At 51.8% G+C, this 12,711-nt stretch overlaps 1 protein-coding gene across 1 annotated transcript in view; it reads right to left on the reverse strand.

The window, feature by feature from the left end:
- Positions 1-12,711, reverse strand: part of LOC144792829 (transmembrane protein 132B-like) — a 313,741-nt gene that overhangs the window by 29,926 nt on the left and 271,104 nt on the right. The window contains exon 6 of the mRNA XM_078668025.1: positions 2,162-2,435. Coding sequence (XP_078524151.1) covers positions 2,162-2,435 — 274 coding nt within the window. The remainder of the gene's footprint in view (positions 1-2,161; positions 2,436-12,711) is intronic.

The following is a 12,711-nucleotide window of genomic DNA, read 5'->3' on the forward strand; positions in this document are numbered from 1 at the left end:
ATTTTTATGTGTCTGTTTGTGCTTTCGATTAAAAACACGCGCATTTCACACATGCGTATTCGAATCCAACGTTGTCTATATAAAAACACTTGCGTATTCAAATGCAACGTTGTGTCAAAATTTCAAAGCAATCAGTGAAGAACTTTTGGAGATTTGAGATTTTGAACAAACGAACAGTTACATTTTTATTTATATAGATATGTTTGTGTTGAACTTTTTAAAATAAGTATACTTGATAAATTTGTTTAAATAAACATTAAATATATTTTATTTTTATTATATTTGTTATTTAAAACAGTGAATATTTACAATTTACATGTATATATGATTAAAAAACTATATTTTATAGATCGATATTAGTGACAATGATATATGTTTTTTCGATATTTTGTCAGTGAACCGCTTTTTGCAGACAAGCAAGTAAAGTTCACATGTCTCAAGACCCTCTGGACCATGGGTGACTGAACCCTCAATCAGTGAAAGGGCCTAAAAAGCAAGGCAGGGGAATATCTAGACACCTCCACCACGCAGCGCCTGGTGGACTGTACCATTTATGGTCATAAATAGGGCAGCGTCAGAGCCACTTTTTACTCAAATGGATGTCTGTGTAAAAATCACACCCATGCTCTTCACTTAGACAGCTGGGATCGCCAGATTCAGCAGGTCACTCACACCTGTGACCCTCACAGTGGTGATACACTACCCATGTCTCTCCACCACCCATTTCATCAGTAGTGGGGTACACTACCCATGTCTCTCCACCACCCATTTCATCAGTAGTGGGGTACACAACTCATGCCCCTCCACCACACATCTAAATGGTAGTGGGGTACATCACTCAAGCGCCTTCACTACACATCTCATCAGTAGTCGGGTACACTACTCATGCGCCTCCACCACACATTTCATCAGTAGTGGGGTACACCCCTCATGCACCTCCACCAGTGTTCTTTCCCTAAACTGTACGATTGTTCTGACAGTCTCCCTGGGAGGAGAGGAGCTTCTCCCCGGCAGTCCGCAGGCACCGACAAGCAGAGTCCGGTCCACCGCCTTGCAGCTCCCCAGCCAGACTGATGCCACAGATGACCAGGAGAATGTACTTGTGCTCTGAAAGGTCAGCTCTGTATCCCCACAGAATGTAAAGACACAAGGACCGACCAGAGATGTGCGGCAACAACACCCGGGTACAGGACGCCCTCCACGAAACACCGACAGTGATGGTCCAGTTGAGATTCTCACTGCATCAGGACCAAGCAGCCGTCGAGGGATGTCAACATCACTGAGACCCACTTTGAGAGTGGCCCAGATGTTTCAATTTTGCCCCAGCCAGCTATTAGTCCCTGACCTTGTGGTGCATCTTTGCGCACCCAGCCCAACCAACCTAACCACTCTGCACCCGAGCCACCGGACCCGGCCTCCTTAAACTGACTGTGCACCCTTGCTACAAGACCCCTGTCAGCGTATGCCCCTGTTTGAGAGCCCTCAGACTTATCTGCAAGTCAACCTGCAGCCTGTTTTTGGATGCCCCCTTCACCGTAGCACAGCAGCTATCAGCCTCAACAACACCCTGCTCCTGGCAGAACCAGGGCCCTTCCCGAAGAACTGTTGGTAGTACTTTGGACCTCGGCTCACTATAACTCTGAACCCTGAAGGCAAACCCATGAATCCGACTGTACCTACCTTCATGCATCTTTGCATTGTGCGTAAAAGTACACAGATTTGAACGTTTGACACACCTGTGAATATAGAGATCAAAAACAGTTCTTACCTTTGAATAAAGTTCTTGGTTTTAAAACATCTATAAAAAGAAGTGTTATTTTTATAATTTCCTTTCTGATTTATTCTTGAGTGTGTGTCTCAATTAGTGCCTCTGTGAGTACAACAAATGCTTAGCACGACCCTCTGATAAGCTTAACTGCTCGCCCACACTACTACAAAAGAGAGCGTTAGTATTATCTACTTTGGCCTCTGTAAACCAATTGGGGGCATCTCACATCTCACCTACACTGTGGTGTTACACTGCTCATGCCCCTCGAATGCACATCTCATATGTAAAGTGGTGATACACTGTTCATGCACACATCTCACCTGTACTGCGGTGATACCTTTTATACCCTATATAGAGAGCCTGCTTCCTACATCCCTCCGTCACACGACTCACCTGCACTGTGGTCATCCCCTGCTCCCGACCAGCCAGGATCCGTCCGGCTTCCAGTCTTGCAATTCTTGGCTCCTCCACCTTCATATAATCCTTCACCAGGTCAGTGATGTCGAACTGCCAATCAGAGCCAAGCATGTAGGTCAGCTGACCTCCAGAGTCTGAGGACTCAGACACGAACTGAGTCAAGACGCGGACCATGGTGTGCTGGTACTGCAGCGAGCAGCCCTTCCCCTTCCGCTCGTCGTCATCCTCATCGTCACTGTCACGCGTTGGCCTAAACGGGAAAGGAGAGGAGTTAAGCAAGCTCTTCACTGTTGTCGTACAACACACTTACCCTGTGCATGGAATGTGCTTGGGAAAGGGCTTTGCGGTCAAGGGTTGGGTGGCTAGGCATGAACGGTGCTAGTGGAGGTGTCCACATCAAACATGGCCACTGCAGCACTGGCTGGCTGCATGGGGGGATGCTGCATGAGCCGTGTTACTGTCGGTGCTTGCAATCGTATCTATCTGTTTTTGTCTAAAGGTTGTCGCAGAACATGCATTTTGTACTAGAATGGCGCTGGTTCAATAAATGTTTATAGAAAAACGTCCCCATCATTTACTCTGTGTATCTCTCTGAGAAAAAGGGAGCACGAGTGACTGAGCGAAAAGTAGTGCACTGTTTCCACGATCCCTGGCGGATCAAGGGTTGTCATGTTCAATAGTAGCCTGAGACTATTCGCTCCTTGGTAAAGTTAGGGGGCTTATGGTGGCCCTGTGGGCTAGCTGCTCTACAGACTAACAAATCCTTTGGGGGTGCCTGGAATCAGTGTGGACACCAATCCATTAGTGTATGTTGTCTAAATGCACAGATGCTATATAGATTTATAGGCACTAAACAACATTACTTAATCCTCACACATCTGGAGTGGAGATGCATTGCTGGCACTGACCATGGTGTGATTGGTTTCCAGAGGTAGCTGGTGTGTGAAGTGTGAGGGTGAGGCAGATGTAAGCTTGGTTAGAGGACAGAGCTGCTGAGCAAGCAGCAGAGCTGGAAGGAAGCCCTCTTACCATGACTCCTGGTGGTCGACAAGAGGCAGAGATTCTCAGAGGCTCTTCTTTTTAGATATTGCATGATCATTTTATTTGCAAATAATACAGAGAACAGGTGTTGGGTCTGCCCCCCTTCATCAGGGCGCATTACTATTAGACATGACTCTGTTAGCGGGTCATTCCAGTCACTACAAGAGCGGGGTCACGATATGTCCTGAAGCTTGAAGCCTTCATCTGCGGACTATGCGAATACTCCCTATAACTGATGCTGAGGTGGTCTATTGCCTGGCGGGTGGACGTACAGCCTGAACCTATTGAAAACTATGTCGGAAAGGTAACACACTTATAAACCCCTTATGGCCCTCATACAGGGCGTCGATGCAGAGGTTATAATCTCTGTGATCCATAAATCGTGGGAGATGCTGTGACTCATACAGGCCTATCTCTCTGCTCAATGCTGGAGTCATCTTGTTCACGAGTGCCCGGCACCTCACCTCAGTCACTAATGCTGCAGGTACTGGACCTAGATCAATCGGGCTTCATTCTAGGCAGGCTAGGCTGGAAAACAACACAAAACATGTCCTTCTTCAAGACAACGTAGCCCACATACATACAAGTGGGACACCGGAAGTGGCCCTGCCTCGGACACCAGACCTTGACCTGCCTAGGACACCAGAAATAGCCCTGCCTAGGTAACTGGAAGTGGCTCTGCCTGGACACCAGAAGTGGCCCTGCTTATGACACCAGAAGTGGCCCTGCCTAGGTAACTGGAAGTGGCTCTGCCTGGACACCAGAAGTGGCCCTTCCTAGGACACCAGAAGTGGCCCTGCCTAGGACACCAGAAGTGGCGCTGCCTAGGACACCAGAAGTGGCCCTGCCTAGGTAACTGGAAGTGGCTCTGCCTGGACACCAGAAGTGGCCCTGCTTATGACACCAGAAGTGGCGCTGCCCAGGACATCAGAAGTGGCCCTGCCTAGGACACCAGAAGTGGCCCTGCCTAGGACACTAGAAGTGGCGCTGCCCAGGACATCAGAAGTGGCCCTGCCTAGGACACCAGAAGTGGCCCTGCCTAGGTAACTGGAAGTGGCTCTGCCTGGACACCAGAAGTGGCCCTGCTTATGACACCAGAAGTGGCCCTGCCTAGGTAACTGGAAGTGGCCCTGCCTAGGACACCAGAAGTGGCCCTGCCTAGGACACCAGAAGTGGCCCTTCCTAGAACACTAGAAGTGGCGCTGCCTAGGACACCAGAAGTGGCCCTGCCTAGGTAACTGGAAGTGGCTCTGCCTGGACACCAGAAGTGGCCCTGCTTATGACACCAGAAGTGGCGCTGCCCAGGACATCAGAAGTGGCCCTGCCTAGGACACCAGAAGTGGCCCTGCCTAGGACACTAGAAGTGGCGCTGCCCAGGACATCAGAAGTGGCCCTGCCTAGGACACCAGAAGTGGCCCTGCCTACAACACCAGAAGTGGCCCTGCCTAGGACACCAGAAGTGGCCCTGCCTACAACACCAGAAGTGGCCCTGTCTGGACACCAGAAGTGGCCCCGCCTAGGACACCAGAAGTGGCCCTGTCTGGACACCAGAAGTGATCCTGTCTGTCTGGACACCAGAAGTGATCCTGTCTGTCTGGGCACCAGAAGTGGCCCTGTCTGGACACCAGAAGTGGCCCTGTCTGGACACCAGAAGTGGCCCTGCCTAGGACACCGGAAGTGGCGCTGCCCAGGGCATCAGAAGTGGCCCTGCTTAGGACACCAGAAGTGGCCCTGCCTAGGACACCAGAAGTGGCCCTGTCTGGACACCAGAAGTGGCCCTGTCTGGACACCAGAAGTGGCCCTGCCTAGGACACCAAAAGTGGCCCTGTCTGGACACCAGAAGTGGCCCTGCCTAGGACACCGGTAGTGGCAGTGTCTGGACACCAGAAGTGGCGCGCCTAGGACACCGGAAGTGGCCCTGTCTGGACACCAGAAGTGGCCCTGCCTAGGACACCAGAAGTGGCCCTGTCTAGAACACCGGAAGTGGCCCTTCCTAGGACACTGGAAGTGGCCCTGCTTAGGACACCGGAAGTGGCCCTGCTTAGGGCACTGGAAGTAGCCCCGCCTAGGACAGTGGATGTGGCCCTGTCTGGACAACAGAAGTGGCCCTGCCTAGGACACCAGAAGTGGCCCTGCCTAGGACACCAGAAGTGGCCCTGCCTAGGACACCGGAAGTGGCGCTGCCCAGGGCATCAGAAGTGGCCCTGCTTAGGACACCAGAAGTGGCCCTGCCTAGGACACCAGAAGTGGCCCTGTCTGGACACCAGAAGTGGCCCTGTCTGGACACCAGAAGTGGCCCTGCCTAGGACACCAAAAGTGGCCCTGTCTGGACACCAGAAGTGGCCCTGCCTAGGACACCAAAAGTGGCCCTGTCTGGACACCAGAAGTGGCCCTGTCTGGACACCAGAAGTGGCCCTGCCTAGGACACCAAAAGTGGCCCTGTCTGGACACCAGAAGTGGCCCTGCCTAGGACACCAAAAGTGGCCCTGTCTGGACACCAGAAGTGGCCCTGCCTAGGACACCGGTAGTGGCAGTGTCTGGACACCAGAAGTGGCGCGCCTAGGACACCGGAAGTGGCCCTGTCTGGACACCAGAAGTGGCCCTGCCTAGGACACCAGAAGTGGCCCTGTCTAGAACACCGGAAGTGGCCCTTCCTAGGACACTGGAAGTGGCCCTGCTTAGGACACCGGAAGTGGCCCTGCTTAGGGCACTGGAAGTAGCCCCGCCTAGGACAGTGGATGTGGCCCTGTCTGGACAACAGAAGTGGCCCTGCCTAGAACACCGGAAGTGGCCCCGCCTAGGACACCAGAAGTGGCGCTGCCTAGGACACCGGAAGTGGCCCTGTCTGGACACCAGAAGTGGCCCTGCCTAGGACACCAGAAGTGGCCCTGTCTGGACACCAGAAATGGCCCCGCCTAGGACACCGGAAGTGGCCCTGTCTAGGACACCGGAAGTGGCCCTGCCTAGGACACCAGAAGTGGCCCTGTCTGGACACCAGAAGTGGCCCTGTCTGGACACCGGAAGTGGCCCTGCCTAGGACACTGGAAGTGGCCCTGCCTAGGACACCGGAAGTGGCCCTGCCTAGGACACCAGAAGTGGCCCTGTCTGGACACCAGAAGTGGCCCTGTCTGGACACCGGAAGTGGCCCTGTCTAGGACACCGGAAGTGGCCCTGCCTAGGACACCAGAAGTGGCCCTGTCTGGACACCAGAAGTGGCCCTGTCTGGACACCAGAAGTGGCCCTGCCTAGGACACCGGAAGTGGTCCTGCCTAGGACACCAGAAGTGGCCCTGCCTAGGACACCGGAAGTGGCGCTGCCCAGGGCATCAGAAGTGGCCCTGCTTAGGACACCAGAAGTGGCCCTGCCTAGAACACCAGAAGTGGCCCTGCCTAGGACACCAGAAGTCGCCCTGTCTGGACACCAGAAGTGGCCCTGCCTAGGACACCAAAAGTGGCCCTGTCTGGACACCAGAAGTGGCCCTGCCTAGGACACCGGTAGTGGCAGTGTCTGGACACCAGAAGTGGCGCGCCTAGGACACCGGAAGTGGCCCTGTCTGGACACCAGAAGTGGCCCTGCCTAGGACACCAGAAGTGGCCCTGTCTAGAACACCGGAAGTGGCCCTTCCTAGGACACTGGAAGTGGCCCTGCTTAGGACACCGGAAGTGGCCCTGCTTAGGGCACTGGAAGTAGCCCCGCCTAGGACAGTGGATGTGGCCCTGTCTGGACAACAGAAGTGGCCCTGCCTAGAACACCGGAAGTGGCCCCGCCTAGGATGCCAAAAGTGGCCCTGCTTAGGACACCAGAAGTGGCCCTGCCTAGGACACCAGAAGTCGCCCTGTCTGGACACCAGAAGTGGCCCTGCCTAGGACACCAGAAGTGGCCCTGTCTGGACACTAGAAATGGCCCCGCCTAGGACACCGGAAGTGGCCCTGTCTAGGACACCGGAAGTGGCCCTGCCTAGGACACCAGAAGTGGCCCTGTCTGGACACCAGAAGTGGCCCTGTCTGGACACCGGAAGTGGCCCTGCCTAGGACACTGGAAGTGGCCCTGCCTAGGACACCGGAAGTGGCCCTGTCTAGGACACCGGAAGTGGCCCTGCCTAGGACACCAGAAGTGGCCCTGTCTGGACACCAGAAGTGGCCCTGTCTGGACACCGGAAGTGGCCCTGTCTAGGACACCGGAAGTGGCCCTGCCTAGGACACCAGAAGTGGCCCTGTCTGGACACCAGAAGTGGCCCTGTCTGGACACCGGAAGTGGCCCTGCCTAGGACACTGGAAGTGGCCCTGCTTAGGACACCGGAAGTGGCACTGACTAGGACACCAGAAGTGGCCCTGTCTAGAACACCGGAAGTGGCCCTGCCTAGGACACTGGAAGTGGCCCTGCCTAGGACACCGGAAGTGGCACTGACTAGGACACCGGAAGTAGTTCTGCTGGGAATTCCAGTGCCAGATGTTTTTCATGTCATTCAATGGTGCTGTGAGCACCAACCTCTAAGGTTCTTCAGGCAGTGAGGCGATGTAGTGCTGCGCGCTGGGACTCAGGACTTCTAGCCACAGTGTCAGATTAGCTCACTGAATCCCACTTTGGCGCAGAAAGGCGGCGCTATTCGAGCTGGCCTGGGATGTTGGGATGCGCTTTTGGCACTGGGAGTTATCCTGCCTCTGTTTCTTGAAGGCCAGGTGCAGTCCCAGCTCCAGAGGTTCCCTGAGGTGGCCCCATCCTCCCAGCCCCGCCCGAAGGGTCTCCCACCAGGCCCCGCCCCCAGGGGGTCTCCCACCAGGCCCCGCCCCCTCAGGGGGTTTCCCACCAGGCCCCGCCCCATAGGGGGTCTCTCACCAGGCCCCGCCCCCAGGGGGTCTCCCACCTGGCCCCGCCCCCAAGGGGGTTTCCCACCAGGCCCCGCCCCCCAGGGGGTCTCTCCCCCAGGCCCCGTCCCCAGGGGGGCCTCTCACCAGGCCCCGCCCCCAAGGGGGTTTCCCACCAGGCCCCGCCCCCCAGGGGGTCTCTCCCCCAGGCCCCGTCCCCAGGGGGGCCTCTCACCAGGCCCCGCCCCCAGGGGGTCTCCCACCAGGTCTTGGCCATGTTGTGAAGAGGTTAATGTGACGGACCTGCTGCTGATGAGTGTTTAATGGACATGATTCGGGAGGGAGCTGGGCGTGGGGGCGGTGAAGAAGGCTGGGAGGTGGGGGGGTGAATCCCCCTTGTCCATCACGGGCTGCTCAGTTGTAGGAGAGAATGTTTAGCGGTTGTAAACTGTTCATTAAAATCGCTGTCTGTGCCTGGGGCCCTTGGGGGCCCCTCAGTGAGCTGATGTGTTTCTTATTCCAGGGGACGCATCTCTCAGGGCCACAGGCTCTCTGCAGAGAGTTCAGGTGGTGACCCGCTCCGGGGGGGGGGGGGGGGGGGATCTGGGGGGGTCTGTCTCTTTAGCTCGGTGTGGTGTTGGCAAAGGCCTCAAATAATTGGACACAGCACACGTGTGTAGTGGTTACTGTTTCAAAGCGTTTCTTAGTCTGTTTTACTGCCCACTGTTCTTTTCTGTTTTTCTTTGATGTCTGTTTTTAGCTGTGTTGTGTTACTTCATTATGAGTTGATGGTGGAAAGCGTCGGGACACTCCTACCGAGTAGCCGTACGCTATATAAAAAGGTACATAACATAACATAACTGTGACCGGCTACTGCCTGACGCCACGCCCAGGTCCCTGGGCTTTTATTAGCACTCCAGCGTGCCGCCCGAGTGGACGCAGGGTCGGCCCACTGCTTATACGCAGGAGGGGGGTGTGGCTACAAACCCCCACAAACAGTACCCACTTGGGTTAGCCCATTACGAGGCTGAACACTACACTCGGGGAGGGGGCACAGTATTGTCCCAGGCCCTCTCTGGGGGGGGGGAGGGGGAGGGAGGGAGGGGCTGTCTCCCTGTCTCGGGGAGGGGTCCCCAGCATTGTGTGCAGGCCCGCTCTGGGGGGGCTCTGGGGGGTGTCTGTCTCCTTGGCTGGGGGGGGGGGCAGCATTGTCCGCAGGCACCATCCATGTTCATTAAAGCTGACAGGCGCCCCCTCCAGAGGGCCCTTGAGACAGAATGAAAGCTTCACCCCCTTGTTACTGAAAGGGCGAGATTTTGATCGATACCTCATCACTATTGATCCAAACCTCGATCTGGTCGACTGAACCTTTGTTGCCTGTCTTGGAGGATGAAAGTGCCCCTGTACCAAACCAGTTCACCCAATATAGGACTCTGCTCCCAAAGATCACAAACAACTTCTAGCTTTCAAAAGTTTATTGTAAAGATATGATAAGCTGCAAATACAGGCATCTCAGAATGAGATTCACGAGATACACAGGTCCAATTACATACATGTGCTCTCGGAAAGCCCTCAGACGAGCAACGGAAATCACTAACACAAGTTCTAAGAATAATAAAGCTATCAGCATTGACGCATATCTCTCCTTCATTTAAGTTGGAGGAAAACGCACAGGTTAGGCTGTCCCTACCCTGCTCTAGATGGTATCCCTACTTATCCAAATCCCAACCTAACAAAGGTGTCAGCAGTGAATGACCCCCAAGGGAAGTCACTCACTCTAAGTCTCTTGGTGAAAACCTATAGTTCTCCAGTCATGACCCCTCTCTGCCTACCCATCCGCTCTCTAAAGGGTCCTCAGGCATCTGCTCTAACTCCACCCAGGGGTGCTGTCCCTAATACAAAACAGTCAACAACATTTGAGACGCCCCTCGCAAGACGCCTCTTACGTGGTGTAGCTTCTGGCTTTTTCCATGCTGCTTTGTGTTGGGCCTCATACGTTAGAGTTGACCTTGCTTCTCAGACTCTTCTCCGGCCCGCTGATACCCCTTAAACATTCCGGAACCCTCCTCCATGTCTGGGCCGTCTACTGAACAGACCTCTATTCATTCATTTATAATTGGATCCCCCCTTTCCTTGCAGACAGACATCTGCAGCCAAGAACCCAACTCTCATAGACCTCCAAAAAGGCTTGCAACATTTCTTGGCCCAGACATGTATGTGTAAATCAATGTTAAAACATTTCAGGCCTACAATATTTCTCATCATGATTATAGCATTCAACTTCTTCATTAATTAAAGCATGTTAATACTCTTATTCTATTATTCAGTAAACATCTCTATAAATCATGGCCCATTTAATGCAATGACCAAAACATTAATACAATCTATGTCGTGAAAAGAAACACCTTCCCTTTTAGCTCTGGCCCTGAGGCCTACCACATTCTGCGTTTAACCACATACCATCTTACATTTTAACAGCTACACGACATGGATTCAGAAATAATCACATCTACTAAAATCATATAGTGTCACACATTTCTGTATTAGTTCCACTTCTACTTAAATCTCTACATTAGCTATACATTCAGAATATAATTACAGATACTATTAGCACTCATGGCATTTCTCCTCATGATTTGTGCTTACTACAGGTAAGTGTGATGCACTCATACATTTAGGTCAGTTTGCGCTCTCTCAGTTCCCCCCTTTGATGACCTCTCGGGGTCATCACTAACATTTAAACTGCAGTTATTGGTAGCATAACTTGTCTCTGCGCTTCCAGAGCCCTCAGACTCCTGTACTGATTATCTTGTATGACAGCCAATCTCTGCAGCTGTTCTCTTTGGGCCCTTTCTGACCTTCTTGCTCTGTACCATTTGAATACCCTCACCAATCCCCACAATATGATCCCACAGATCAATATTATGATGACAGGTTTTAGTATATACCACACAAAGCTTTTGCCTAAGGTGGAAATCCACCCTCCAACTGCACTCATTCCGTGGCCCACCTTTTCCCAGACATTTTCTCTACTCAAATCTTCGATCTCTTTGTGAATATCCGTTATGTTCCTAATAACTTTTTCAAGGGGTTTTGAATTGTCTGGAATGTAAGTGCAGCATTCCTGGACCTTCAAAGCCTTACAGACTCCGCCCTCTTTTGCTAGTAGGACATCTAACGCAAGACGGTTCTGAAGAACCATAGCCCTTATCGATTGCATCTCTCCTTCTACCAGCATTAAGGACTGAGCAGTGCTGGCAGACAACCTGTCGACGACTGTTGCCAGCCGTCTAATTTTAACATCATTAAGGATTACTCCCAAAAGAGGGAACATAGCTCCAAAGACATCTCCAACCATTTCTGCATCTCCTACATCTCTCCTTCCCCTCGAAGATGTCTTGCCCTCAATGATCACTAAGTCTTGTGCATGATATATTTTGGGGAAGACAATTGCTAAGTAACATGATCCATACCAGTTGTCAGGTAGTCTCACATAGGCATTTCTTCCACATACAAAATACACATTTGGAATCACTTGCATTCCTTTCAGGAAATCCTTAGTATAGTACTCTATATTGAAAGCATGTTCACAGTCAACTTCTCCCACGTATACATTTTCATAATACGTTTTGGCTCGGTGAAGACATAGCTTTCCTCTCTGCGTCTTATCTAAAGCTATTGGACCACTACTACCCTTTCTCTTGTGTGCCTTCTCTTCCTCGGTCCAATCTGTTTTCCATTGTCCTGATTTTTTCAAAATCTTTTGTCTCCTGTAACGATCATCCACCTGCCCTATGAACTTCTTCTCGACTTCTGACACCTTGCATGTCAGGTTATTCCTACGGGCATGTGAAGTATCTAAGGTAATCCAAGGAATGAAGAACTTGGCCAATCTGTCTTCACTCTTCCAGTAATCCCATTTGTTCATCTGCTTATAATTTGGGACTTCTGGCAACACTGAATCATAATTGGAGAAATAGTATTCAAAACTATCTCTCTCATAAAATATACTAAGCAATAAGCTACATGTAATGCCATATGTCAGCGGGAGGTGATGATATCGAATGCCTTCATCTACAGACGCCGGCAACTGCATGCAGACGTAACAATCCTTAACCTCCATAGCATCCACGTATTCATATAAGAGTTTAGCATAAGCATTTGACCTAAAGTCTCCTTGGGACTCATCTACGTGTAACCTGCGGGCTTCTGCAGCTAATAACGCTTTCTCTTGAGTGTTTTCCCTTTTCTCACCAGCAACAGTAGGTGTAAGCGTTTCTACAGAATTCACATCAGTTACCTTTGCCTCTTCCTCATGTCCCTTTACATAAGAAATTGTTACCACTAAAGCTATTAATATTATCACTCCTACTATTAGTGTACCTATTATACATTTAGCTCTGCGGTTCTGGGTGCCGGCCTCCATTTCGTCAGACAATGTGGCTCTCTCTTATCTTAGCAAAAAGTTCTTTTCCTCCCTTTCCTTTACAGTCTCTTTTTAATCCTTTTGTCTTTAGAATCCACACAACTGGAAGCTGACAACCTTCTTCGCAAAAGTCCTTTAACAGTTCAATAAAGACAACCCTAGCCCTTCTCCATCAACTCAAGGGAAGTTCCCTAAAATTCTCTGCTTCCTGGGCGCTAGGTAATCTTCTTTTTCCTGTTCACTTTATTTACAAA

The sequence above is a fragment of the Lissotriton helveticus genome, chromosome 11 (genome assembly GCF_964261635.1).
Source record: "Lissotriton helveticus chromosome 11, aLisHel1.1, whole genome shotgun sequence".
NCBI classification, from domain to species: domain Eukaryota; kingdom Metazoa; phylum Chordata; class Amphibia; order Caudata; family Salamandridae; genus Lissotriton; species Lissotriton helveticus.